Source organism: Penicillium solitum (genome assembly GCF_028829755.1).
Source record: "Penicillium solitum strain IBT 25940 chromosome Unknown utg000009l_segment0_segment0, whole genome shotgun sequence".
NCBI classification, from domain to species: domain Eukaryota; kingdom Fungi; phylum Ascomycota; class Eurotiomycetes; order Eurotiales; family Aspergillaceae; genus Penicillium; species Penicillium solitum.
Window position 1 is genome coordinate 2899152 of NW_027072128.1, and position 25919 is coordinate 2925070.

General features: G+C 49.5%; 14 protein-coding genes across 14 annotated transcripts; 7 read left to right on the forward strand and 7 right to left on the reverse strand.

The window, feature by feature from the left end:
* Positions 1 to 1173: 1173 nt before the first annotated feature.
* Positions 1174 to 2826, forward strand: N7455_012177 (uncharacterized protein; the record flags this gene model as incomplete). Its single annotated transcript, XM_040957221.2, has 1 exon — positions 1174 to 2826. One exon carries the CDS (start codon positions 1174 to 1176, stop codon positions 2824 to 2826), a length of 1653 nt encoding a protein of 550 aa, XP_040812263.2.
* A 630-nt stretch (positions 2827 to 3456) lies between these two features.
* Positions 3457 to 4872, forward strand: N7455_012178 (phosphatidylinositol-specific phospholipase C; the record flags this gene model as incomplete). The annotated part of the gene is made up of 1 exon (XM_040957295.2): positions 3457 to 4872. One exon carries the CDS (start codon positions 3457 to 3459, stop codon positions 4870 to 4872), a length of 1416 nt encoding a protein of 471 aa, XP_040812291.2.
* Positions 4873 to 5105: 233 nt separating this feature from the next.
* N7455_012179 (mitochondrial 54S ribosomal protein uL10m) lies at positions 5106 to 6155 on the reverse strand (the record flags this gene model as incomplete). The annotated part of the gene is made up of 1 exon (XM_040957247.2): positions 5106 to 6155. The coding sequence occupies one exon, from the start codon at positions 6153 to 6155 to the stop codon at positions 5106 to 5108; it is 1050 nt and encodes a 349-aa protein (XP_040812324.1).
* Positions 6156 to 6446: 291 nt separating this feature from the next.
* On the forward strand, positions 6447 to 7830 carry N7455_012180 (anthranilate phosphoribosyltransferase; the record flags this gene model as incomplete). Its single annotated transcript, XM_040957342.2, has 2 exons — positions 6447 to 6806; positions 6865 to 7830. The coding sequence occupies 2 exons, from the start codon at positions 6447 to 6449 to the stop codon at positions 7828 to 7830; spliced, it is 1326 nt and encodes a 441-aa protein (XP_040812304.2).
* A 444-nt stretch (positions 7831 to 8274) lies between these two features.
* On the reverse strand, positions 8275 to 8590 carry N7455_012181 (Rpo12/RPC10 RNA polymerase subunit family protein; the record flags this gene model as incomplete). Its single annotated transcript, XM_040957284.1, has 2 exons — positions 8275 to 8299; positions 8379 to 8590. The coding sequence occupies 2 exons, from the start codon at positions 8588 to 8590 to the stop codon at positions 8275 to 8277; spliced, it is 237 nt and encodes a 78-aa protein (XP_040812307.1).
* A 548-nt stretch (positions 8591 to 9138) lies between these two features.
* Positions 9139 to 11020, reverse strand: nar1 (iron-sulfur cluster assembly protein NAR1; the record flags this gene model as incomplete). Its single annotated transcript, XM_040957223.2, has 2 exons — positions 9139 to 10845; positions 10913 to 11020. 2 exons carry the CDS (start codon positions 11018 to 11020, stop codon positions 9139 to 9141), a joined length of 1815 nt encoding a protein of 604 aa, XP_040812318.2.
* Positions 11021 to 11498: 478 nt separating this feature from the next.
* N7455_012183 (uncharacterized protein) lies at positions 11499 to 12728 on the forward strand (the record flags this gene model as incomplete). The annotated part of the gene is made up of 1 exon (XM_040957327.2): positions 11499 to 12728. The coding sequence occupies one exon, from the start codon at positions 11499 to 11501 to the stop codon at positions 12726 to 12728; it is 1230 nt and encodes a 409-aa protein (XP_040812302.2).
* Positions 12729 to 13488: 760 nt separating this feature from the next.
* Positions 13489 to 13950, reverse strand: N7455_012184 (uncharacterized protein; the record flags this gene model as incomplete). The annotated part of the gene is made up of 1 exon (XM_040957282.2): positions 13489 to 13950. The coding sequence occupies one exon, from the start codon at positions 13948 to 13950 to the stop codon at positions 13489 to 13491; it is 462 nt and encodes a 153-aa protein (XP_040812234.2).
* Positions 13951 to 14536: 586 nt separating this feature from the next.
* Positions 14537 to 15622, forward strand: N7455_012185 (alpha/beta hydrolase family protein; the record flags this gene model as incomplete). Its single annotated transcript, XM_040957249.2, has 1 exon — positions 14537 to 15622. The coding sequence occupies one exon, from the start codon at positions 14537 to 14539 to the stop codon at positions 15620 to 15622; it is 1086 nt and encodes a 361-aa protein (XP_040812295.2).
* Positions 15623 to 15884: 262 nt separating this feature from the next.
* N7455_012186 (putative formamidopyrimidine-DNA glycosylase) lies at positions 15885 to 17052 on the reverse strand (the record flags this gene model as incomplete). The annotated part of the gene is made up of 2 exons (XM_040957343.2): positions 15885 to 16404; positions 16460 to 17052. 2 exons carry the CDS (start codon positions 17050 to 17052, stop codon positions 15885 to 15887), a joined length of 1113 nt encoding a protein of 370 aa, XP_040812194.2.
* A 458-nt stretch (positions 17053 to 17510) lies between these two features.
* On the forward strand, positions 17511 to 18151 carry N7455_012187 (MIX23 family protein; the record flags this gene model as incomplete). Its single annotated transcript, XM_040957371.2, has 2 exons — positions 17511 to 17583; positions 17649 to 18151. 2 exons carry the CDS (start codon positions 17511 to 17513, stop codon positions 18149 to 18151), a joined length of 576 nt encoding a protein of 191 aa, XP_040812245.1.
* A 650-nt stretch (positions 18152 to 18801) lies between these two features.
* N7455_012188 (peptide alpha-N-acetyltransferase complex A subunit NAT1) lies at positions 18802 to 21420 on the forward strand (the record flags this gene model as incomplete). Its single annotated transcript, XM_040957262.2, has 3 exons — positions 18802 to 18883; positions 18944 to 20911; positions 20966 to 21420. The coding sequence occupies 3 exons, from the start codon at positions 18802 to 18804 to the stop codon at positions 21418 to 21420; spliced, it is 2505 nt and encodes an 834-aa protein (XP_040812247.2).
* A 281-nt stretch (positions 21421 to 21701) lies between these two features.
* On the reverse strand, positions 21702 to 23501 carry N7455_012189 (Tim22-complex subunit TIM54). The gene is made up of 2 exons (XM_040957360.2): positions 23379 to 23501; positions 21702 to 23314 (listed from the first exon to the last, which is right to left on the reverse strand). Exons 1-2 carry the CDS (start codon positions 23467 to 23469, stop codon positions 21903 to 21905), a joined length of 1503 nt encoding a protein of 500 aa, XP_040812328.2. The 5' UTR covers positions 23470 to 23501; the 3' UTR covers positions 21702 to 21902.
* A 381-nt stretch (positions 23502 to 23882) lies between these two features.
* N7455_012190 (cytochrome P450) lies at positions 23883 to 25797 on the reverse strand (the record flags this gene model as incomplete). The annotated part of the gene is made up of 5 exons (XM_065606827.1): positions 23883 to 24177; positions 24236 to 24402; positions 24461 to 24571; positions 24642 to 25181; positions 25204 to 25797. 5 exons carry the CDS (start codon positions 25795 to 25797, stop codon positions 23883 to 23885), a joined length of 1707 nt encoding a protein of 568 aa, XP_065459993.1.
* Positions 25798 to 25919: the final 122 nt, after the last annotated feature.

A 25919-nucleotide genomic window follows, 5' to 3' on the forward strand; every position in this document is an offset into this window, starting at 1 on the left:
AAGTCTCAAGCAAATGAATATTCCACATGCTATATATGGACAGCTGAGGCGTATAAGATGAAGCAGATTAAGGAATAGAGTTCAAATGGCAGTTATATACTACTAGTAGAGACAGTTGGAGTAGAATTTGTATGGCACAAACAAAGGGATTTGGTCTACTTAATTATAGTCCAAGACAGTAGGCCAGAATCCCTCCTGGGTGGCTGAGTGGGTGAGAGACACAAGGCCGTTGATTGCTGGGTGAAACAATGACCACGGGTGATACCGCATTGGGAAGCCCAGTTAATGGTGAAACTGGACAGGATTTCGACCCTGCGCTGGAAGTAATTGGGGTACGGATCAATTTTTTTTTCTCCCTTCCTCTTCTTGCCTTTTACTTGACAAGAAAAGAGACCAGTATAAGACCATAGTAGGAGCACTTTCACCATTATATCAGGTTGCTTCCAACGCTCTGACGCTCTTGCTATATCAATGTAAATGTAATGACGCGGATATTCAATCTCCGAGGTCAATTGCTGTCTATCCCGTTATATGCAGGTACCACATCAGCTTTCAGACAAGGTCTCCACCCAGGACGCTACTACGCTACCCAAAGTTGGTCTCGGATAAATATAGGATTGCAACACCATTATTTGGGTTCTAGGCCATGCCTGATGGAGAAACACAAGTATCCATCATGATTATCAGATTCGACTTGTCCCTGTCAGTCACCAGAATCTGGGTTTGGTCCTCGGCGATAACCACTGAGCCCATTTTCAATGCTCCACTGCAAGAATCCGATGTACTTCTGCACTGCAAGGAACAAGAGACCTCGGGAATATCGGAACCCGTCCAAATTGCGTCCGCGTGTCAGATGTGGAGACGATAACAACATGATCGCCATAACCTTAACTAAATGCAGAAACTGAGGCCGAGTCTGCAAGACCCGAAATCCACCATACCAGGCATTGAGACACCAGGTCACGAGGTACATTTGCTACATAAATCTTTAACCTGTTTCAGAGCTATAGCCGTGCCAAGCGTACCAAGAACGTTACATTACTAGGTACGTAGGCTGATCGCCGGCGAAGAAGCTTACCTAGGTATAAAAACATCCTCAGTCCCTCAGCTCCTAGCCTTGTGCTTCGAGTTTTCAATCGCCTCAATCCCCCTTTTTACGGCGATCCAACCATTATGGCTCCCCTGACCAAGACTCTGGCCTCATTGGCCCTGGGTGCTGCTGTCGCCCAAGCCCAGCTTTGGGACAAGGTCATCCAAACCTCCTACGGTCCCGTTGAGGGCTTCCAGTACTTTAACCAGTCCACTTTGGATAAGTACTTCGATGGCGCCGAGTCCAACGTCGCCGCTTTCCTTGGTATCCCTTTCGCTGCCGATACGGGATACCAGAACCGGTGGAAGGCACCACAGCCCCGCGAGTCATGGAACAAGACCTTGAAGGCCACGGACTTTGGCCCTGCCTGTCCTAGTGCCTCGTCTTCTGACATTAGCGAAGACTGCCTCAGTCTCAACATCTGGACCAACGCTGAGACCGCCAATGCCAAACTCCCTGTCATGGTTTGGAACCAGGGTTCCGATGAGACCAGCAACAACGAGTGGTGGTACGGCGGTGGCATGGCCTTGAAGGACGTTATTCTCATCACCTTCAACCGCCGTGACGATGCATTCGGATATCTCGCTACCCCCGAGCTCAATGAAGAAGGCTACAGGCTCACTGGCCACAAGACCTCCGGTAACTATGGTATTTTGGATCAATTGGAAGTTCTCAAGTGGGTGCAGAAGAATATTGCCAAATTTGGTGGTGATCCTACCCGCGTCACTGTTGCTGGTCAGTCTTTCGGCTCTTCTCAAGTCTACCATGCAGTCAATAGCCCTCTCTTCACGGGCTACTTCCACGGTGGTATCTCCCAGTCCGGGATTAGATACCCCTACGATACCATGTTGGCTGGCCTCGCTACCTCATACGTCAACATGTCTACTGCTATCTCCAATAGCGCCAGCTACATCAAGGCCCACAACGTTTCTACAATTGAGGAGATGCGCACGCTCTCCATGGAGAGCTTACTAATTGGTTCCTCAGACCGCGTGACCAACAGCTCCATTTGGTGGGTCACCGCACTCTCTGCCGGTTATCCTCTGATCTTCAAGCCCGTTCTGGACGACTACGTGCTTCCATCCAAGTACATCGAAACCTTGATCAATGGCCCTGCCAACGACGTCCCCGTGATTACTGGTAACACCAAGGACGAATCTGGTGCCTCACCCAGCACCGACTATACCGTTGCCGAGTACGAGTACTACTGTGGACTCAAGTACGGCAACCTCTCCAGCGAGTACTTCAAGCTCTACCCCGATAACAACAACGGTACAATTGCCTCTCAGGCCTGGAACGCTGCTGCCCGTGATCTCTCTCTTGTCGGCTCGTGGGCCTACGCCACTGACTGGTACAAGTCGGCCACTGCAAACTTCTACACTTACTACTGGACCCATGCGCCCCCAAGCCAGAACCAAGGCGCCTTCCACCAATCTGAGATCATGTACGCGCTCGGTGCTCTCTACGCCAATTCCGATACGTACGCTTTCACCAGCGTCGACTTTGACATCCAGGAGAAGATGTCGTCCTACTGGGCCAACTTTGCGAAGACCCTCAACCCCAACAATGGCGGCTCTTACAATGGTAGCAAGTCGTTGCCGCATTGGAGCCCCAATAGTGCCGATGGTACCCAGGTTGTCATGGAACTGGGTAACCAGTTCAAAAATGTGCCCATTGCGAAGCCAAAGCAGGTGAAGTTCATCATGGACTACTTCCACCAGCAGGTTCCCTACTAGAGGTGTCTTCCTTCTGATCGACAAGCTCTGTAAGAGACAACCCAGGGACCCCAATGGTTCAATAAATACATAACAAATGTATGTACTATATAGGTGTGCATGTACTCAATATATACTATGTTTCTTGGAGATATATCAACGGTAGGCGTAAATCGGACCAAGGTTATCAAGTCGATGACCTCAACTTGGAATAATCCGGAGAATATTGACAACATTGAACTTCCCTCTTATGGTATGAGATACTCAGACAGAATGGCTTCAATCCAAGCAAATGATGAACCAAATGCGTACAATATGCAATTGTACGGAGTAAGCCCGGGGATATTAGGGCCCGATCGCCAGGGCCGATCTAGGCGCGACACTAATTGTCTGCACCATACATCGTACTCCGTATTCCATACAGACCTTGAAAATCTCCGCTCTGTCTCACAATTGAGATGTCCTCGCGAATCAACTTTACGCGCCAAGAACAAGGGGTCCCCTATCGGAGATCGTCCGCTGATCCCCAGTGGAGGGGTAACCCACTTCGATCTCAGCCCCCCAGGCAGCCGATTTCGATCTATCTTGAGACAAACCCGCACAGGGACTCGCGCTGATTCCAATTTCAATTCTCCAAATTGTCGATTCACAATGGTTGCCGAGCACCTCACTATCCGCAACAACACCTCCACTCCAATCGTCCTGAAGCGCATTGAGCGCTTCCCGGCACCGGAGAAGGATGGGTTCAATGCCTTCAGCACAATGGCCAGGAACCTTACTCAGGTCTTGACCAACCAAACCCGTAATGAGGAGGTCTCCTCCATCGAACAGGACAGCCGTCCCTTCGAGGAGAAGGATGTTGACATTCGAGTGGAGCCATTCGCAACGAAGAAGACCGAGCTACGCTCCTTCATCCACTCCGACAAGGAGCGCATGCGTCTGACCTTCGAGGCCGAAGGCCAGAAATACCAGATCCAAGCTCCTGTCCCAACAACAGAGTCCGCAGGAATGAAAGCACTAAACGAGAACCCCAAACACCGTTTCACTGGCGTCTTCGTGGTCCCAGAATCCTTCCTCGCAATCTTCTCCTCGGCGAACCTGAACGCCTGGATGCGCGAGCTCCGCGACGACACCCTGGTCTCCGCTCTCTCAATCCCAGGCACGCACAACTCACCCACCTGCCACATCGCGCCGCCCTCAGTGCGCTGCCAGGCCGTGAGCCCGAAAGAGCAACTCGAGAACGGCGTTCGGTTCTTCGATATCCGCGTGCAGCCTCAGTACCCCGACGACGCGGCACGGGACGAGCTGATCCTCGTACACAGCGCGTTCCCCATCTCGCTGACAGGAAACAAGTACTTCCGCGACCTGATGCGTGAAGTGGACGGGTTCCTCGAGCGCAACCCCTCCGAGACGCTGATCGTCTCTGTTAAGCGGGAGGGAACCGGTAACGCGACTGACGAGCAGGTCTCGCGGATCCTGCACGACCACTACGCCAAGGCTGGTAGTCGGTGGTGGGTGCGACCCAAGATCCCGACTCTGGGCGAGGCGCGTGGAAAGGTTATCCTTATGCGTCGGTTTAACTTGCAGCAGAAATTGAAGAATGAGCATGGTGGCAATGGTTGGGGTATTGATGCTGCTGCGTGGGCGGATAATACTCCCAATGCTAAGTGTCCCAGTGGTCAGCTCTGCATTCAGGATTTCTATGAGGTGCTGGAGAGTATGAATATCGAGAAGAAGATTAAGTTCGTCTCGGAGCAGATTGATCGGGCTAGCTGTTGTCGCTATCCGTTCGGTGTTCAGCCTGATATGCATGCGACCAAGGCTTTCCCCTTCTACGTGAATTTCCTGAGTGCCAGCAACTTCTGGAAGACCGATACTTGGCCCGAGAAGGTTGCTGCTAAGGTTAACCCGGCGGTTGTGGATTATATCTGTCGCCGGGGTAAAGAGCATGATGCGGACTGCTCGACGGGTATTCTTGTTACGGACTGGGTTGGTCTGAATGGAGATTGGGATCTTGTGCGCTGCATTGTTGGCATGAATGCCAAATTGCGTTTGAGACAGAACTAGATGGCGGGCATGATGGGCACAGATCGGGAGGAAACTTGTCTTTTAGGCGCAGTCTGTATGTTGCCTCATACAGGGAATGCAATGATTCATGGGTTAAACAGAGAATATGATGCACCAAAGTTGATTTCTTGCAAGTATACATTGATCCTGAAGTAGGAAGAGGGTGTCTTGAGGACTAAACGCAGAATATGATCTATTATACAGGAAAATGAATCAAAATGACCATGACCAGATTAGGACGATTCGCTCTTGTCGCCCTCCGGTCCCTTCTCCTCTTCTTCCAAAACGCTCCGGCGGCTCTCCAAGGTAAAGTAAATGCTCTTGCCAGCTCCCTCCAGAGTAGTTGCAACGCTGGAGCTCATGCTCTGCAAGGCGGTGACAAGCTGGGAGCGAAGACCGTCCATGCCACCCTCGATGCTGCCGACCCACTTGGTCTGATCGATATCAAACACCTGGTTGTCCACACGGGCAGCCAGCAAGTTAATCTTGCGGAGACCGTTCTGAACGATGGGCTCGTGGTATTCCGGGTTTGCCTTGCGGGTAGGGGCCTTGAAGCCGGCTTCCTTGGGGGTGAGGATTGACAGCGCGGCTTTCATGTGTTCAGGCGAGACGGTAGGGATGGAAAGGACAGCAACGGGGCCGATGAGCAGAGGAGAAAGCTCGTGCATGCCCTTCATGTTCTTCACTGCCTCGTGGGCAGTACGAGACAAGTCGTGTGTCAAGGCCGGGTCATCCTTCGAGCCGGAGATCGCAGGGAGCTCGGCGGAGGTTTGTGTCACGGGGTCAATTGCACTTGGGGGCTTTCCTGAACCCAGGGAAGCCTCGCTGGGGCGGAAGTACTCGACAATGCGCAGAGCCACCTCGAAGATGCTGGTCTGGATAGTCTGGATCTTAATGTAAGGAGCGAGGGCAGGCGCCGTGCGGCCTTCGGCGGCAATCTTCTCGTCCACTTTTTGCAGGGCAATGGTTAATTCTCGTCGGATGGCGGCCCATTCCATGGACTTGAGGTTGTTGTGTTGGAACAGCACAATGAGAGGAGATGTGCGGAGAAGGGAGGTGTATGACCGTAGGAGTTGCGACCGGCGGTATTCGGGATTGCGGTGCGAAGGTGGCTGGGTAGGAGGGAATCGTGATACGGGAGCTGGTGAGCGTGTCATCTGCTCAATTGAAGCAGCTGGCGTGATTGCCGGGGCCGCGGCGCTGGATGCGCTCCTGATAATTCGGAGTTCATTTTGGCATCGAGGGATTTGTTGAAGCGACGAGATTCTTAAACGCGGCGGCATTGTGAATAATTGATTCAGGTGGTGAATTTACCAATTCCCAAAACAATTCAAAAAAAGGCGATATACACAGGGCAAGACAGGTTAAGACGAGTCCCCGGGAAACGCAAATGATATTTTTAGGGCCCTAAAAGGGTAAAGCGCCCCGACGGCGGTGAATTATTTTGCCGCCTATATCGGAATGTCTTTTGAGTCACTCGATTGTTACGATTGCAGGTATCTTTTTAAGCCGTGAAACCTCATTGGGATCGCTGGGCTATTGTGAATATATTGTCGCTTACAAATATTTCAAGTATGGCGACACCTATATCCTCTCCCTCTCCGCGGCTTGAGTCCATTTCGATCGCTCCGCTCCTCCAGCGACTCGCCTACCCCGCGGCTGCCGGCATTCGAGTCAGCGCACAAGATCTCGCAGACGTGAGTGCAGAGGAGATTGCTTCTGCCTTTGCATTGATCTTCGAGGACCGGTTATCCCATATTCAGACCGCTGCCCTCCTCACATTGCTCCACTCAACCGGCAAGGATAGGCAGCCAGATGTGATTGCAAAATGTTCTCAATGTATGCGAGAGGCTGCTTGCCAAGTTGAGAAAGCTCCGCTTATCAAGATTATGAAGTCTCGTAATCTGAAAGCAGGAAATTATGAGGGCGGATTGGTATGCGCAACCACCTCTATTTTGTCATTGAGTCATATTGACAAGCTGCGATGTATAGTGTGATATTGTTGGAACCGGAGGAGATTCTCATTCGACCTTTAACATTTCCACGACCTCCTCAATCGTTGCATCTCCTCTTATCCTGACAGCTAAACATGGCAACCGCGCTCAAACATCGACCTCTGGTGCCGCTGATGTCCTCAATGCCATCGAGCCATTGGCACCCAAGATCGCAGCCGTTACCGCTGAGAATCTATCCAAGGTCTACGAGAAAACCAACTATTCGTTCTTGTTTGCTCCGAATTTCCACCCGGGCATGATGCATTCCAACCCTGTCCGCAGGGGCCTTGGCCTTCGGACGATTTTCAACCTAATGGGCCCCCTGGCAAACCCCGTTGACTGGGCACTGGAAGCACGCGTAGTTGGCGTGGCATACCAGAGCCTTGGTCCAGTATTCGCCGAGGCTTTCAGACAAAGCGGAGCGAAGAAAGCCATGATTGTCTGTGGCGCAGAGGACATGGACGAAATCAGCTGTGCTGGAAAGACAAACTGCTGGAGGCTCTCCGCGCACCCGAACCCTGCCTACCAAGCACCACAAGACGATACAGATGACTCAAGTGAAGATGATATCAACAATCCCCGCAGCATCGTCAAGGTCGACACCTTCCAGCTTGAGGCAGCGGACTTTGGGCTCTCTAGCCACCCTCTTAGTGAGGTTGGCGGAGGTAAAATGCCCAAGCAAAATGCAGAAAAGCTGATGAGTATACTTCGGAATGAGCTTCCACGGGATGACCCCATCTTGGAGTTTGTTCTCATGAATGTGGCTGGTCTACTTGTCACCTCGGGCATTTGCGAGGCCGATACCAGCAACATGGGACCTGGCGATGATGGCCAGGTCATCACCGAGCGTGGCCCTGGCGGTGGTCGCTGGAAAGAAGGCGTTCGTCGCGCGCGCTGGGCAATCGAGAGCGGGCAGTCTCTGAAGAACTTGGAGCAATTCATTGAAGTCACTAATCAGCTCTAAAAGTAGAATCTAGTGACTAGTTTTCGTAGGGTTGGATTTAGTTTGTTATAGCCTTTTTGTGTCTAAAAAGCTTTCGGGTTGGGTTATGGATGGTTTCATGTACGTTTAGATAACTATATGGAGATTTCGGGTCCATGGGTGAATGCCTATAATTCTCTGAAACAAAATCAATATACTTGTTTCTAATGAAAAAGACCTGAAGCCTGTCCTCATAGGTCCAAATTTGGACCAAGACTAAGAGGACATGGCTAGAACATCGTATCTGGTTCTTGTAGACTGAGACCATAGAAAACCTGGTTTGTGTAATTCAACCCCAAAGCGCCATTGTATGCATAATTCGTCAAAAAATAAAGACTTCGAAGGATCTCAGGCCGATTCCTTCGATTCCGCTTGAGCCATCGCAACCTCCAAACGTTCCGATTTTTGTTGGGGTAAATGAAACATCTACCGAGCCTGGAACTGGACCATACTATTGAGACGCAAGAACCAAGAAGTCAGCCCATGCCTCGCGCGTATCGCATGATAATGCCTAGGAAATAAAATCTTACCGCTTGGTACGCTCCTTGTACAGCACACGGTGACCGCAGTCCTTGCAGCGAATCTGGTCACCGCGCTTGAGGGGAACACGGGCAGAGCACTCGCCACACAGGTAGGTGACTGAGGGGCTGTCGATAGCCATGGCGTTGCCGAAACCTCCGGCTTGGGTGTCGAAGTTGTTCTGGGTGCCCATCGAGGGGACCTGGTAGGTTTCGCGAGACATTTTTTGGGGTTGAGAGTGAAGTGTTGGTAAGTTGGATATTTTGCGCGCGAGTTGATCGTGACCGGTGGGTTGATGAGAGTTGTGAGGTGGAAACTAGCTTGGAGGCTGAGATACTTGGATTCTTTTTCTTTCTGGAGCGCGGGATTTTAAGTGCTTAGTCATGCATATGACAGATTAGTCATCATATACAGGCCCACCGGTCCAGGTGGGTAATTCCCAGGGCTTGAAGTAGAAAAAGTCCTCTGATTTTGTATGAAATTTAGAAAGGAGGCCTTGATTTATGTGTTTTGATAGCTCGATTAATATCATTGATCGTATCTGAAGGTATCTAAACCTTTTTTTCTATGCACTTTTATCATGTCATAAGCTTAAAACAAACCAGCACGTAATGTATCGTCGACCGTGACTTCAAAAATGAAAATATGGTATATCCCCCAGAAAAATGCAAGAAAACCCAAAATCCCGCGCCATGAAAATGAAGCAAAGAGGCCATGAAGAATACCACCGCAAGAGTGGATCTTGTAGCAACGAAACGAGGCAGACAAAAATTACCAACCACCCCCAATCTTCCCCGCAAGCTCGACAACCCGACTCGTATCATCAGCAGGTGTTTGATCCTTGCCAACATCACTTTCTACCTTGCGGTAGGTAGTATAGACAAGCTTAGAGAGGGGGATGTCCATGTATTCTGACCAGGACCGTAAGCGTTCATGACTTTTAGCCTCCTTGTCGGCCAATGGAGACAGCTGAGATTGAGTTTCTAGTTCAGACTCAGACTCAGATTCCATGGAGAAATAAGCCTCGTCGACGCGAGCAAGCCACGCGCGCTGCTCATGTGGCGATGGCTTCACAGATGCATCTAGTGCCAGTCCTTGGGAAGAACCAATGGTTTCTCTGGCGTCCTCGACTCGGATCTGGCCACCGCCATTCGTGCACCCACCAGGGCAGGCCATGACCTCCACGTAGGCGTAGTCTGATCCTGAGCTGTTTGTGGATACGGCGTTACGAGATATAGGCTGGCGCCGACCTGCGGCGGGTCTGGCGGCGGGTTTTGCGCCGGGAAGCCGCGATACGCGTGCAGGCTTGAGCTTCCGGACAAGGTTTTGGATATTTCGGAAACCGTAATAGCGGGCTGCTTTCAAAATGGTTTGACCTTCTTGAGACATAAGCACGTACTCGACGACGTCAACGTTGCGTCCGCGGTTGATCACAAGTTCGCTGCCTGGATTGCGAGCCTGGAAAGTCATGAGAACGTGGTGTAGGTAGCCTCCAGAGGTGCCGGTGGCAAGAGATTGCTCTGCGCGAGAGCGTTTGAAGGAAAGGAAAGAATCGAGGGTTTTTTCAGGGAAGGGTGGGGTAAAAGATGAAGGCAGAGGTTGCAAAGGTAGGTTTGGCAGTGAGAACCCTCGGGACGAAGCTAGGGACAGAAGCTCACGAGCAGTGATAACACAGTCCACGTCACGAACAGGCTGCGTTTCAGAGTCTGTGAAATCCCCCTGTCGCCACGACACATCTGTGAGCTCTTCCCGACTAGCTTCTAGCTTCTTGTCAAAGCAGGGCATGACGGCCAAATGCCAAATCCGAGAAGGGTGGACCCCGAGAGACTTGCTCAAAACGGTCTTGAGGAATGTCCCCGACAGAGCCTGCGGGGACTTGAGTCGAGAAAGATGTGGAAGTATAAAAGGGTGAGTTTTCTCGGCGTAGCAGATCCATCCAGGACATGCTGAAGATAAAATAGGTCGCTTGGGAAGAGAGTCATCCGACTGGCTCGCTGTTGACGATTCAACTGAGCTGAGCGAGTCCGAAACCTCGTCTGCAGTGAGTACCAGTACAGCCTCTCTCATGGCATTGGTGTCGACAACCCATGTAAATCCATTGCCGTGTTTGCCCCCACCCCGCAAGCCCTGCGGGCCACTAAGTAATTGGTTGATCATGTACCCCGCTTCTTTCTCTGAAATTCCATAAACCGTTGCCAGACTGGCCCTGACTTGCGGGCTGACACTCGCGACGAAGATCTTACCCTCTCCAGAATCTTCGGTATTATTGACTGTGACCCCATGATGCTCATGCTTCAAGGGAATCTCCGGATGTGCATCAAGTGTATTGAGGACCTCGGCGTGAGATTGAAGTGATATCAACACAGCTTCAGCAGATGTAACACAGCCAGAGCAAGCGAGGCAGTCTGTCAAAGAAATCTGTGCGGGGGGTAGATTCTCGGGCTGGACTTTGTCTTCCGTTGTTACTTCATATGCATCCTATAATTAGGAAATTAGTAAAAGAAACTCAAAACATAGTTCCAATGAGGCCAATAAGTGGACATACTTCGTGATTCTTTGTGTCTTTCGGTGGAAGGGTTTCAACTGGTTTGATACACGCGACCCCCGGCGAAATGAAATCATTCAGATCGTCTGCTGACAGGATCGCGCTCATTGTGGCGGAGTACTGCTTTAGGCGGTTCTGAATGAAGATAAAGAAATGGCCTGAATTTGGCTTATTGGATTGCAAGGAATAATCAGAATAAAGACATCGAAACCTTGGGGGATTAAAATAGTTCTGCAAGAAGGCGACAAGCCAACGGCGTTGCACGCTTTGTCATGGTGGCGAGATCGGAGATAAGCTCACCGCCTTGATGCGGGCTGCGCTTACTCGGATTGGTCGGATTGGAAGTATGCACGTGATCCATCTGATATTTCTTTCAACTTTTCTACTTCGAACTGTTCGAGTCTCGAGTCTTTGTGTTCTCGTATTCTTTCAATCCATACTATGTAGGAAATATACTTATTTACTTTCAGCCAATGGGTGAGTAAACATGGGCCATAAAGAGCCCCTGGAATCTTCGTCTTCATAAAATTAGCAATATCTCTACTGCTTCTTTCGCACATCGATTACCTTTAATACAGAGCAAACCATGCCAAAAAAGAAAGCGCCTGCCCAATCCGATACCTCCAGGTCGACACAGTCCACAAAATCCACAGGTTCCCAGTTCGCGAACCAATCACCTGCCTCAAGCAAAAACAGCCAAAGCAGTAGTGGCCTCACTGGACTCATCGATACCATTGCTCAGAAATTCTCTTCTGCCTCCACCGACTCCAGCGTCTCCAAGTCGTCCAGCGACGTAATAATGGGTGGTCTTGATGGTCAGGCAGAGAGCCCTGACCTTCTCACGTCACCCGACACTGCATCCGGATTTTCACTTTCACCAAAAGGTCAGCCTGATGTACTTAAAAAGAAACATCCGGTCCAAAAGCCTGATCTGGATAAGAAGCAGCGCCCCGGTATTAGCAAAAAAAAGGGAAAGGGCAAGGGGGTCGGCAAGGCTCAATACATCGCAATGAATAAGGTCATAGCAACAACAAAGCTAGCCACGAAGGAAATTTTGGCCATGACAGAATTGGGGGGAACTCGGTTCGGTTATATGGCGAACAGGTGGACCGCTCCTGTCCTGGACCCTAATTCCGTGGAGTATCCAAATGTGGACACTGTGGTTAGGGTCGTGGCGGGAGACACGTATGACAGTGCCCTCGAGATGCAAAATGCGGGCAGCACCACCGATTACATGCCAGTATGTGTTCTCAACTTTGCCAATGCCTACAAACCCGGTGGGGGTTGGCTCAATGGTGCTCGAGCCCAGGAGGAGCAGCTTTGCTACCGAAGCACACTCATTGGTACTCTCCATACCCGATTTTACCCAATGGACGATTTGGAGTGCCTCTACTCACCCAAGGTGATCGTTTTCCGAAACAGCGTGGACAACGGGTATAGTTTCATGTCGGGGGGCGAAGAACTACACCTGAGCCCCACTGTCAGTGTTATCAGCATGGCAGCACGGAGCCAGCCTGAATTGACCCCCGACGAATCCACGTACGTGGACGTACACCATCGATATCTCATGATAGCCAAGATGGAATTGATTCTACGCACGGCAGCAAACAACAATCACCGCCGCTTGATCCTTGGTGCCCTTGGTTGTGGGGCCTTTCACCATCCCACTCAGGAGGTGGCCGACTGCTGGTACGAGGTTCTCATGAACAAAGAGTTCAAGGGTTGGTTTGAGCAGATTTATTTTGCAATTAGAGACTCTCCCAAGGAGGACAATGTTGAAATTTTCAAAGAGACATTGGATGGTTTGATCCTTTGATGAATCTTTCAAAGTTCAATCTCATTTGTCGTTGTTAGCTTTTCTCGCTTGGGAGAGAGATGTTTGAGGGTTTTAAGACAGGCGCAAACTATATGGGAATTTTTGAATTAAGTTGCGTGTATGTATAATGTAGGCTTTCCCACAGTCCTTCGACAATATATAGATATCTTCCGATTCCTTGCCCTGATACATCATCTTAACATGTTTCGGGTGTTCGTTTTGAAATGTACTTCCGTCCGGCGTTGCTTTTATGTGAATTTAATCGTTCTTCGCCCTTACAATAACTTTCACTCATGCTTTTCATCTATTATTGTCGCTGTCTTTCCTTGCCACTTTTCGCCAACTGTTACCATAAAGCAGTACTCTCGCCTGAATTCACAGGGGCCGCTATTGCTATCCTCGAACGCAGATAGGTGCTCGCCTTACTCGTCTTCGTACTTGTCTTCGTCCACCCGCACTATCCAGGAGAGACTTGCAACGGGGGTGATTGATGGGAATTTATGTCTACATTTTCTATGAATTACTCGAGATTGTCCGGGAAATAAAACTGCATAGTGAACAAACGCTGAACTATAAAATCAATATAAAATTCTGACCACGATGGAGCATAAAAGTACGAAATTATAGAGACGGCAAAGAGAGCGATAGACTCACATGTATAAAAAGAAAAGGAGCAGGGCAAAGAGAGTGTGCAACATACCTTCAGGTTTTCCAATTATCAGGAAGTCCTCAACCCCACCCATCTTCTGTCCCGTTGGATCTAGTTGCTACCAGGTTCGTCAATCGTCAGCTCCTCTTTACATGTTCCGGAAAGCAAGACCCAGCCATCCTCGGCTTTTCCAGAAAGAGAAGGTTCAATCTGACTATGATAATCAACGCTGGTGCCAAGAGGAACCAAGAATTTACGCTCAAGCCCAGCAAGGACTTCCACCATCCAGTGTTGACAATCCTGTACAGGGACTGCTACTACCGCTGATTTCACCTTGTTGATATCGCTTGCGGGAATACAGCCGACGTATTGTGTTCTCGATATACCGAAACTGTCCATTCTCTTCCCGGCCTGAATCTTGCGCTCGTAGTCCCGATTCTGCGTAGGACCTCCAACGACGTGATACCATGTACAACGCAGCGACCCAGGGTTAGCAAGCAAAAGCATCCAATGTAAAGGGGCATTGCCTCTCCATTGGCAGAATGCAACATGGACGTTCCATGAGTCAGCCATGATTGACGAAATAATAGTCCTGGTTGTGTAAAATAATCGAGTTTTTCTTTTTTCTGGGAGCGGGATTGTGATTGTTCGATTGTAGGCCAGTTAGGTAGGATTCGAATGAGACTTGAGAATGATATATTTTAACGGTTGGGGCCGTCTACAGGCTTTATATATCTGTCCCTTCGTTGATGCTATCCCCTCATACAATGACAGACAACCACTCTCTATGAGCGGAAATTAGAACTATGCGACATAAAGCCTATTGTCTCGGATTGGCATGAGTATAATCATTGATAATTGGGGTGGTATATATAGTTTTTACCCATGCTTCGCTGTCTACTCTAAGAATTATGTGTAAGGCCCATTGTCTGGCATTGAAGTTAGTATCGTCATGGTTGATCTATACGCTTGTTGTATACGTCTTGTTGCCTATTCGATAACCCTGCATAGGATGGCTATTCATATTACCAAAATAACAAAATAACTACAAAGAACTTTCGAAACTGATCCTTGGCATTTATTCGAAAATAACTTTGGAAATTGTCCTTCCCTTGTATCTTCTCATGTTACCCTCTCTGTCTCCCCCAAATCCACCAAAATGTCACGAAATGCATACCCTGCTCCTCTAGTCATCCCACCTCTGGGTGAAGAGCATACACACACTATTATTTCCCTCCATGGAAAAGGCAGCAATGCTGAACGCTTCGGTTATGAACTTCTTGCTGCTGCAAACCTACAAGCTCGACTTCCCACGGTGAAATTCATCTTTCCGACTGCAAGTAAGCGGCGGGCAACGAGGTTCAAAAAGATGCACATCAACCAGTGGTTTGACAACTACTCCATTGAGGATCCCGGAGAGAGGACAGACCTGCAGGTCGAAGGGCTGTGTGGGACTGCTGAATTGATTCGTGACTTAATCAGCGAAGAGGTTCGCATCTTGGGTGAGGACAGTCATCGAAAAATCATCCTGTGGGGGCTGAGTCAAGGCTGTGCTGCGGGTATTTTCACTCTGCTAGGTGGCTGGCCCGACGCCACTAAAACAAGCACAATCGGGGCATTTGTTGGGATGAGTGGATGGCTGCCCTTTGGGCAACAATTGCACGAAATTCTGCAATGTGGCGAGATTCCTGCGTCGGCTAGAGACGACCAGGAAACTCGATCCGATGATGACTCAGACTCAGACGACGGAGAAGCAGATGTGCAGCAGTCGAACAGTGACGAAGAGTCAGATGCAGATGCAGATGCCTTCTCGGAACCGGACTTGGATGATGATCCATTCAAAATAAGCAGCCCTTCGCATGATGATTTTGATCCCTTTGCGGACAACGAGGAAGAAGCCTCACTGCTTGAGCACGCTATCAGCCATGTTCGGGACATTCTTGATCTTCCAATGATCCCAGCGGACGATCATTCAACGGAGGATTCCCAATCACAACCAAGCATCCATCATCTCCAGACGCCTATTTTTATTGGCCACGGCTCTGAAGACCTAAAGGTTTCTGTGGAACTTGGAAGAAAGATGTCGCATGTTCTTTCAGCCGGTTTGGGGATGTATGTGACTTGGAAGGCCTATGAAGGGTTGGGACATTGGTATCGCGTCGAGGATGAGATTGAAGATATCTTGAGATTTCTTCAGGATAGGGTCGATCTGCCAGTGAGACAAGTGCTTCCCCAAGACCAATGACTACTTTTATGATTTACATATATGTACTCATATATTGCCTCCCTTATGGCAATTATATTGTCTGGATTCATTTGTTCCAAATTACTAAGGATATATACTGCATCAATCTCATGTAGGTGAGAGTGGTCTGTCATATGATGCTGCGTTTTAGTTAAGTAGAGTCTACTTCATTTTAGGAGACTGTTGAGATCCCGATAGCAAATACAGAACCACTCCAGATTCAGATGGGGTCGCTAGTACCTCAGTTTCAGATACATACACCTCACTTAGATGTACGGGTAGATCGTCTTCTGCCAACAACGGCGGGCTTTGGCTTCTCCTCTTCAAAATACTCACTCTTTACAGCGGGTTTCTTTTGTTTTGGGGTTTCTCGCTTCTTTGTCTGTGTCGTTTCTTCCGCTTCGGAGTCGCTTTCTTTCTTTAGGGCCACACGTTTCCGTTTTGAATTGGCTGGTGTGGATTCTGCAACGTCTTCATCAACGTCTTTGGCGACCGGACCAGTCTTCTTCTGGACAGTTGGAACAACAGCACTTGTTCGACCTCCAACAGTAAGGAAAGTGATCTTATCCCCATTGGGTAGGACGGCGGGCTGGTTCTTTTTCCCCTTGCCCCAGCGGTGCTTGAAAAGCCAATGCTCGGGAAACTTCTCTGAATCTGCCAGTACACCAATAGATGTGGAGCAGACATAATGAATGGCAGAGTGTAGCGCCTTGATCTGATCATCATTCAAAGTGTTGCTGTATTGTTCTGGGTGTATCTTGGCATGATAGAGAATCTCGTCACTGAAAATAATTAGCTTCTGTATATTTCATGGTTTTGTTTGACGAAAAGACTTACCCCATCCAGTTTCCGATCCCACTGATATTCGCCTGGTCCAGAAGAAGAGCCTTGATCGGCACTTTCTTCTTTCCCAGCTTCTCTGTCAACCATGCTTCATTCACAATGTCTTTATCGGTGACTGGATCAGGCCCGTTTTCCTTGAGCGGAGTATGATCTCGGATCTCATCAGCGGGGCAATCCACCAGTCTAATGCGGCCAAGCCTGCGGGCATCCACAAATGCTGCCTCTGTTTTCGGCTCGTCACTTGTCTCCAACAGGAACTTCCAATATTTAGGTGGCCACTCCTGATCTGCAGGCTTGTCGGTTCGATAGTAGTATGTATCGGCATCCTTGATCTTCAACCAGCCAGCCATTCCAAAGTGCATCACAGCATGTGGTGGTGAAGACATTGTGATCCAGAAATATTTCCCTTGTTGGCCTGTTCCCACGACCTTCTTCCCTTGCATTGCCTTTTGAAATTCGGCGGCACTAGTGCCAACTTTGCCAAATATAATATCATCATGTTGTGCTTGTACTTTGGACAGCGTTTTCCCAACCAGGTGCTCACGAATGAAATGCACAATGCGGTGGATCTCTGCTAGCTCAGGCATGTTGGTATGGTATTTCCAATATTAATGGTAAAAGCATGCAATAAATGACTCCAAGGGAATATACAAGTGCCTTTTCTCCGAAAGATGATCTGGCATAAGCAGGAACGCGATTCTCCTAAACGCGGATACGCGCTGTCACGTGCAGATAATTGAATGTGCTAGTCCCAAAACAGGCCCGAAGCTGCGGGCTGATTACGGCATGACGCCGGTCGTCCACGGAGAGCTTCCCGGGTTGCTCATCCAGCTTTCCACGAATATTACCAACAACTATCACATAACAGATCATACTGCGTCTCAGTGAGATATACTTCAGTATCACACTTATTAACGCGACCTACGTTATACAACACTGTTGAACGACCTAACTTCATAAATAACGCTATACACATCCTTATTACAAACTGGAGTGGTTCTGGATCAAATCGAATCGAGAATCTGGGGAAGAAATTGGTGGGAGGATGCCACAGGCCTCATCAACAGCTGCTCCGGCGCTGACTCCTCGGTTCTGTTTTGACGAGAGACTGTTTAGAGGTTCGTTTGGAATGTGCCGTCTTGATACAAGCTTATATTGACTTTTCCTCTTTTTTTTATTTCAGACTTTCTCAGACTCTCAAGATCTACCATCGATGACTCGATTACACAGAACTTAAACGCGTTGATTACACCGGCCCAAAAAGGATTTGACCCATCATCAACATCGGTACGACAAACCGACTCTAGCTCTCGGATCAGCTCTGAAGCATGCCAGACCTTCAAGGATAATGTGTTATTCCCCTCATGGCAGACGAGATCAGACGTTCTCACTTACTGCGCTGGTGTGGCTACGAGTCCGGATCCCGATGATCCCGACTTGATTCTTCGGCAAACAGAATCTGCCCGAGACCGGGAACGAGAAGTCGATGAACGTCTGGACCCTTACTCTGCTCGCTTCTTTCCACGTGAAGCACGGACTGAGTCATTGGCCAATCTAATTCGCAATGAGCGCACCATTGAAGAGATCATTCGGGCTCGAACATGGGGGATGGTGTCAGAAAAATGCAGTGGATCTTCTACTTGGGAGGAAGCTCTCGATAGCTGGCGCCATTTGCATCAGAAATAGCTCATCTGGCAGGAGCTTGCCGCAGTACACTAGGAGCGCTATATAACTCAACTCTTTAGATTCGGGGAGTCCTCACCCCGAATTGTATATATATGAACAGTCCTGACAAGCTTTCTTCTGTTATTCTGCATCCTCGCTTGCATACATTAGAGTAGATTAGTTTTTGGTTTCGAATAGAAAGGGAGAGAATGATACAACATCTAGTCCGACGATACCTACCTACTACCTAAGAGAAGTGGCTTGTGGCATATACTAGTCGATTTCAAAACTTTCAGAGTACAAGTAGCAATAGCAATCTATTCAAGTTCAACATATAGAAAAAGCGTTGTATTTCCTTTTTGGCTGTCCTCTTCAAGTCACTCAAAAGTTGCATGGCATGTACATAACAAACCACGTGTGCATCACGAGATATCAATTTTACACCCTATTACGGCTAAGAGTATAGAGTCAACAAATTTATGTATTTTAGCCTGATCTAAAACCAAAATTTAGTCTACTTCACCTGCTTCATCTGCTGAAGAAGTTGGATGGTGCTCGCTATCTTATCGGGCCATTAACTCTGCCAAGATCGGACTCGGAGAAGTCGTCCCCCGCACACATCGATTCCTCACTCGCACAAGCCAGGTCCCTCGACGTCAGCATCGCCCACAATGCCGGAAACATTGAGCACCAAGGACCATTCCTTGTTTCGTCAAGTGGTTCACCACTTTGAGATGAAACAATATAAGAAAGGTGGGCCTCTGAAGTGTCCTTAAACCACCTAGGCCCGTCTAACCACGTTTTACTTCACAGGCATCAAGACAGCAGACCAGGTCCTTCGCAAAAACCCCAAGCATGGTGATACCCAAGCCATGAAGGCTCTGAATATGAGCCAGATAGGGCAATTGGAGGACGCCTTTGCGCTCGCCAAGAAGGCTCTCCAGAATGATATGAAGTCGCATATCACATGGCACGTGTACGGGTTGCTATTGCGCCAGGAGAAGAACTATGAGGAGGCAATCAAAGCATACCGGTTTGCCCTGCGCCTCGAGCCTGAATCGCAACCTATTCAGCGTGATTTGGCACTGCTCCAGATGCAGATGCGGGATTACCAGGGATACATTAAGAGCCGCAGTGCGATGCTGCAAACTCGTCCGGGCTTCCGCCAGAACTGGACGGCACTCGCGATCGCCCATCACTTGGCCGGGGATTTGGCAGAAGCCGAGAAGGTTCTGACTACCTACGAGGAAACCTTGAAGGGTGCCATACCACATGTCGCCGATATGGAGAACTCAGAGGCCACCTTGTACAAGAACACGATCATTGCGGAGACTGGAAACCTCGAAAGAGCTCTAGAGCACCTCGAGGCTGTTGGATACCGATGCACCGATGTACTCGCAGTCATGGAGATGAAGGCGGATTATCTTTTGCGACTGGACCGCAAGGCTGACGCAGAGGCCGCATATACAGCTCTCCTGGAGCGCAACCCAGACAACTCGGTTTACTACAATGGCTTGATCAAGGCAAAGGCCATCCCCGAAAGCGATCACAAGGCATTGAAGGCTCTATACGATGAGTGGGTGGAGAAGAACCCCCGCTGTGATGCTGCTCGTCGCATTCCTCTCGATTTCCTAGAAGGCGAGGATTTCAAGCAGGCCGCTGACGCCTATCTGCAGCGCATGCTGAAGAAGGGTGTTCCTTCATTATTCGTGAACATCAAGCAGCTTTACGTCGACTCAGCCAAGCGTGATGTGGTACAAGAATTGGTGGAGGGATATCTCTCTGAAAAGGCAGCGAACGGCTCCGCTGAGTCGAACGGGGACAACACCGAGTTCCTGTCATGCACATACTACTTCCTGGCTCAACACTACAACTACCACCTCAGCCGCAACCTCCCCAAGGCCATGGAAAACGTCGAGAAGGCCATTGAATTGTCACCAAAGGCCGTGGAATATCAGATGACCAAGGCGCGAATCTGGAAGCACTACGGAAACCCTGCGAAGGCAGCGGAAGAGATGGAGAAAGCTCGTCTGTTAGATGAGAAGGATCGCCATATCAACACTAAGGCGGCCAAGTACGTGCTCCGCAACAACGATAACGAGAAGGGTTTAGAACTCATGAGCAAGTTCACTCGCAACGAGGCTGTCGGTGGCACATTGGGTGATCTCCACGAGATGCAGTGCACCTGGTTCTTGACTGAGGACGCCGAGGCGTTCCTCCGACAGAAGAAGCTTGGCCTTGCCCTGAAGCGCTTCCACTCGGTTTCCAACATATTTGATACATGGCAGGAGGATCAGTTCGACTTCCACGGCTTCTCTCTCCGCAAGGGCATGATCAGGGCCTACGTGGACATGATACGCTGGGAAGACCGCCTGCGCGAGCACCCCTTCTACACAAGAATGGCTATCGGCGCCGTCAAGGCCCATCTAATTCTTCATGACCAGCCGGATCTCGTGCACGGACCGATGCCCAGCGGAATTAATGGACTCGATTCTACCGATGAGAACCAGAGGAAGAAGGCTCTCAAGAAGGCGAAGAAGGAGCAGCAGCGCTTGGAAAAGATCGAGTCCGACAAGCGTGCAGCAAGGAAAGCAGCCGCCGCTACTGCCAAGAGTACTGATGCAGAGACCAAGAAGGAAGATGACGATCCCCTGGGCAACAACCTGGTCCAGACTCAGGATCCTCTGAAGGATGCCATGAAGTTCTTGACGCCGTTGCTTGAGTCCAGCCCTCAAAACATCGAAGCCCAGTGCCTTGGGTTTGAGGTTTACTCCAGACAAAGTGAGTTAATTTGGTAGATTCTTAGACGGGACCATCATGCTAATACGATTATAGACAAGCACGTCCTTGCCGTCAAGTGTCTTGTGGCCGCCCATTCCATCGATCCCTCCAACCCTACTCTCCACCTTCAATTGCTTCGCTTCCGCAAGTCTCTTGAGAGCCTTGCCGAGCCTCTTCCCGAGAAGGTTGCCGAGGTTGTCAATGCCGAATTTGACAAGCTGCTCCCAAAGACCCAGAAGCTCGAAGAGTGGAACGAGTCTTACCTCTCGGTTAACAAGGGCAGCGTCGCCCACGTGCAGGCCGGCCTGTCTGGCCGTCAACTTTTGAACCCTGAATCCAAGCCGCAGTGCGAGCAAGACCTGCTTGCTACCCTCGATTCCCCCGAGATCACCATCGACGAGGCTGTCACTGCCTTGGATATTCTGAACAAGTGGGGCAGTGATAAGACTGCTTACGCCGTGAAGGCCAGCAAGAAGTGGCCTGAATCTTCGGTCTTCGAGCTGAACTGATTTGATACGAGTGGAGGACCGTGTGGACTCCCGCCCCCATCTCCGCTTCGATCATGAGTTGCCTAACTGCCTAGCAACATAACGCAATGCCAGGAGTTGGGACAACAAAAGAAGGTGAAAAACATAGAGAAAGACACGGGATGAGCAAATATACTCTGTTATTGGCCAATGCCAATTTGGAGTGAGTATACAGGTGCTGGGAGAATCCAATGTACCAGTATCTATTGCCAGTCAAGCAAGGACTAAACGTAGAACAATCTACTCCAAAATTCAAAACCACTGTTTCCATCAATGTACATTTCCTAAAATGGGGACATCAAACGCCTTTAATATACAAGCCGAGGAGGGAGTCGCAATATGCTAAACAAAAAGACCAACACATGCCGTGCCGAATGCCAGGGAAGAATCCATCCCATAACCGTTATAGTATATAACCAAATTTCAAATTGTGAAGATCAGGCAGAAAATGTCTGAAGACCTCTTCACTGTACGTCTTCTCCGTCGATGTTACCCAAGATGGGCTTACGTCTCAGGGCCTCGTCACTCTCGCCGTAGCCGTAATCGACCCACATGCGCTTCCAGAAAGGCACGGGAGCTGGCCGCTCCTCGCCAAGAATGTATTCCTGTTGCTCGGCGATGCGCTGAGAGCGTGCCTCATCTTCCGGAGAAAGGGTGGCGCGCTGCATGCGCGAGGCAATGCGCTGATCAAGCACGATATCATCGAGCCACTCGCGCTCCTTCACATTCTCGTCTTCGTCGCGCTTGTGCACAGACTTGTGCCACTCACTTTCAGCAGCCTCCATTACGGTCTGCTGCTCATAGTTGCGAGGGGGGAGGTCGGTGAACGAGCTGTCAGTAGAAGGCGTGGAGTCAACGCTGGCAGCAGTGGGCTCGGAGTCAGCGCTGAGGGCGTTTTCGCGGTATGGCCGTGCGCTGTTCGCGAGGACAAGTGCGGCAACGTCGCGCCCGACTTCCTCGGCAAGGTAACGTTGTGTGAGGAAGCGGTAGACTCGGATCGGGGTGTTTAGGAAGCCAAGGAGATGGGGGAATTCGACTGGGGTGGAGCTATCGAATGACTGGGGGAGGGTGGCGGGGAGGATGGCGGACGAGTATTCGCTGGGGTAGATGTATGCGGGAGTAGGACCGGCTGGCTTAGCGGGCTTCTCTTCTTCCTTCTCTGCTTCCTTCTCGGGTTCTTCGATCTTAGGCTCGGGGATCTCGTCTTTCTTCTCTTCAGAGAACTCGGGGGAATCGATGCTCGCAATCTCGGGGTTCGCGAGACTAGCAGGTTTCTCCGCACTGACGTCCTTCGATGTATCCGCGGTCAATTCCTCCGGAGGCGGAGCTGGCGCATCCAACGGGCCAAGCCATCCCTCGTGCAAGCCCCGGATATACTCCTTCCAGGTGTGTCGACCAATGACCAAGTCGCCCTTGGGGCCCGGTTCGTCAGTGACCCCAATGTGTTCCCGGGTGGCAGCAACGACTGCATCCACACCGACCTCTTCGACGGCCGAGCTAGGTTCCCCGGCCTTTCGGCGCAGCTTGCGAATGTTTTCCGCAGTGCTGGCTCTCACATCTCCCTCACGTCGCCCTTCAACAACCGTGTAATCCAACGCCGCCGCCACAAGGATGGGTTTGACATATTCCTTGAAGTGATCCCGGGCCACACGCAGACCATCTCCTGGTGGCGAAGCCAAGTAAACTGTCAGTTTGCGGCGCATCTGGTCGATCGGTAGAGTTTCTTTCGAAATATGAGCCACGAGCTCCGACCACTTTTGTTGCACGCGACGCTTCTCCCGACGATCGTATATAAGAGCACCGGTGAATGATCCAGTGATAGTAAGGAAGATCATCCAGTTGCGAGAGGGCAGTTTGAACCGCATATTAGGGAGACCTGTTGATCACGGCACTATTAGCATTTTTTTTGGATCGTTCAAATCTGGGGAACAGAGACGTACCCATCATTTTGAACGCTGGGTTAGGCGGCTTCGGGGCCGCCTGGGGCTTGCCAGCGCCTGCGGGCGCAGCAGAGCTCGAGGAGTCTGCCATTGGGCTGCGTTATGGAGAAATATATTCTATACGTTATCAATAGAGTACACCCGGGGCATGCTCGTTCGGGGAAAATTGTTGTCTCGGGATTACATTATCCCGTTATCACGTGCCGATATACAGAACTAACCCGAGTTAGATCGTCGGCATAAACTACGACATGTAAAATGTGAATATGTATCATGTTGCCCCGATTTATGGTCATTTGGGTGCCTTGGTTTTTTTTTTTTTTTTTTTTTTTTGCCTTCCTATGAGAATTTAAATTATCTAGGCTAATCATACAAGAAGATACCACCTGGAAACAAACACAGCATCACCATGAGGCCTTCACAAAGCTTTCTCTTTGCCGCAAAAACCACCCTTGTCTGACAACAGGCATTGAACAATGAGAAAGCATACATAGCATAACTGATTTAACCCTGGCAATCATTAAGCAACAATAACGAATCCCGAGATAATATGCAGTAGCCACAACATTTGAACCTCAACACAGCAAAATAAGCTTTCAGAGTATACTTGGGGGCACGCTCTCGTAGCCAGATGAATTTGCAGGCTTGCCCACTTTCGCTTTGACTCTCCAAATCTTTCGAAAATGGAAGTCCCCGATCGCGGAAAGCCCTAATGTTCTCCTGGGTAGTTTCGTGCAACTCGAATTTGAAGCGATGAGCCATAGCAGCTATCGTGAAGTATAACTCAGCATAGCCCAAGCTAAGCAGAGATACCATAATTAGCTAGATAGCTGCCAAGTGGGTATCCGTTGACTCACTTCATGTCAATACATGCCCTGCTTCCTTTCCCAAATGTCGCGATGAATCGAGTCAGATTCTCACCGCGCTCAGAAGCCAAGATCCAACGCTCTGGAACAAATGACTCCGGGTTGGGGAATATGGTGGGATCCATGTTCATGAAATAACTCGACATGCCTACTGGATTCTACAGTTGTCCCAGTTAGTCTTTGTGATGGGTCCCCATAATGGTAGGTACGACTTACTCCAGCTGGAATGTCATATTCACGATAAACCAAAACCTCATCTGGTGCAATTCGTGGCGGGCGAGAGATTAAGCCAAAAGATAGTCGAAGTGCCTCATTTACTACCCCAGTCTGTTGAGTTATATATCAGGTCAAATGTTCATATTGTTCGTACAAACGGACAATGGATGTGATGACCCACAAGATACGGTAGCTTCTCAAGTTCTGCCAAGGGCACGAAGGTTTCGTGATTGCACATTACCGGCTGTAGCTCCGTACGGAGCTTCTCTAAAATAGAAATCTCATCCACTAGGTAAAATGCTGCCACTGACAAAGCATTCGCCGGGGACTCTGTGCCTCCACTTAGCAAGATCATGCCTTCTTCTTGGAGACGAGATAGTCTTCTCTCATCGGCAGGTAATGCCGGCGAACTGAGCGCTTGAACCATTGCCTGCTTGCTCTTTTCAAGGTCCCGCTGGCTGTTTGTTCGGAGTGCATTCTGTGAATGTTCGGTGACTTCCGCCATGATGGCGGCAGTGGCCGGCTTGAAATATGCCACAAGCCACGATGGCATATACCGTAGCAGCGGGATAAGAGAAGGGACATATCTGTTCAGATGATTGGTGCTTTCCAATTCCAAGATACCACCGTGAATATTACTCTTGAAATCCTCCTCGTGCAGAGAGTTGAGGCTTTGGCCATACGTGTAATGGGTCACAATCACCAGTCTGTGAAGAAAATGCTGCTGTCAGATCTAAAACAACCCCCTCCTCAGAGGCTTGTTCGAAACGCTCCATTAATATTGCCAATTTCTTTTGAATGAGTGGAGTCATGTTAAGTACCGACTTCTTGGAAAAGAAGTTGCTCAAAATTTCCCTTCGGAAACGATGGTGGTCGTGGTCAATCGTAGTGATCATTGAAAGAGGTGTTGAAAATAAGCCGACAAAATAGGGGTCCTTGTTTCTCTTTTTACCACCTGACGCATAAATATGGTCATAATAATGAGGGTCATTGATATGAAGCTCACGAGGATTGATTCGGACGATTGGGCCTGGGAATATGTCAGAGTCAGAGAGCGCAGCGACAATGTGCCACGGTAAGTTCAGATAAACCTCACCAAATTTTTCGTGCATTTTCTGAATTTCCCATAGGAACATTCCATTGGATACCACATCAAAATAAAACTCATAAAGGTGAGTGCTGGCCGCTAGTTTGGGGCCAGGGAACTTGCTAAGAGGGTGGAAGTAGAGACGATATAGGGTACGTATAGCAATTGAAGCCAGAATAAAGGACAACAGAGCCCAAAGCTGTGTTGTTGATATTGGAATGTTATGTGCTGGTAAGCCTTGGGTACACATAAAAAGTAGTCTAACATTTATATGTCGAATGGTTTTCTACAGATTCTCTTTACAGATTCTCGATTTCAGGCCCTGGGCTGAAAATCCTCATCCTGGCTCCCCTCCAGCTCAACATCCTGGTC

Bases quoted from the DNA above. Each gene is read 5' to 3' on its own strand.
- N7455_012189 (XM_040957360.2), bottom strand. From the start codon at position 23,469: ATGGCAGACTCCTCGAGCTCTGCTGCGCCCGCAGGCGCTGGCAAGCCC. The intron at 23,315-23,378 runs GTACGTCTCTGT...CGTGATCAACAG, and splicing joins CCCAGCGTTCAAAATGATGG to GTCTCCCTAATATGCGGTTC.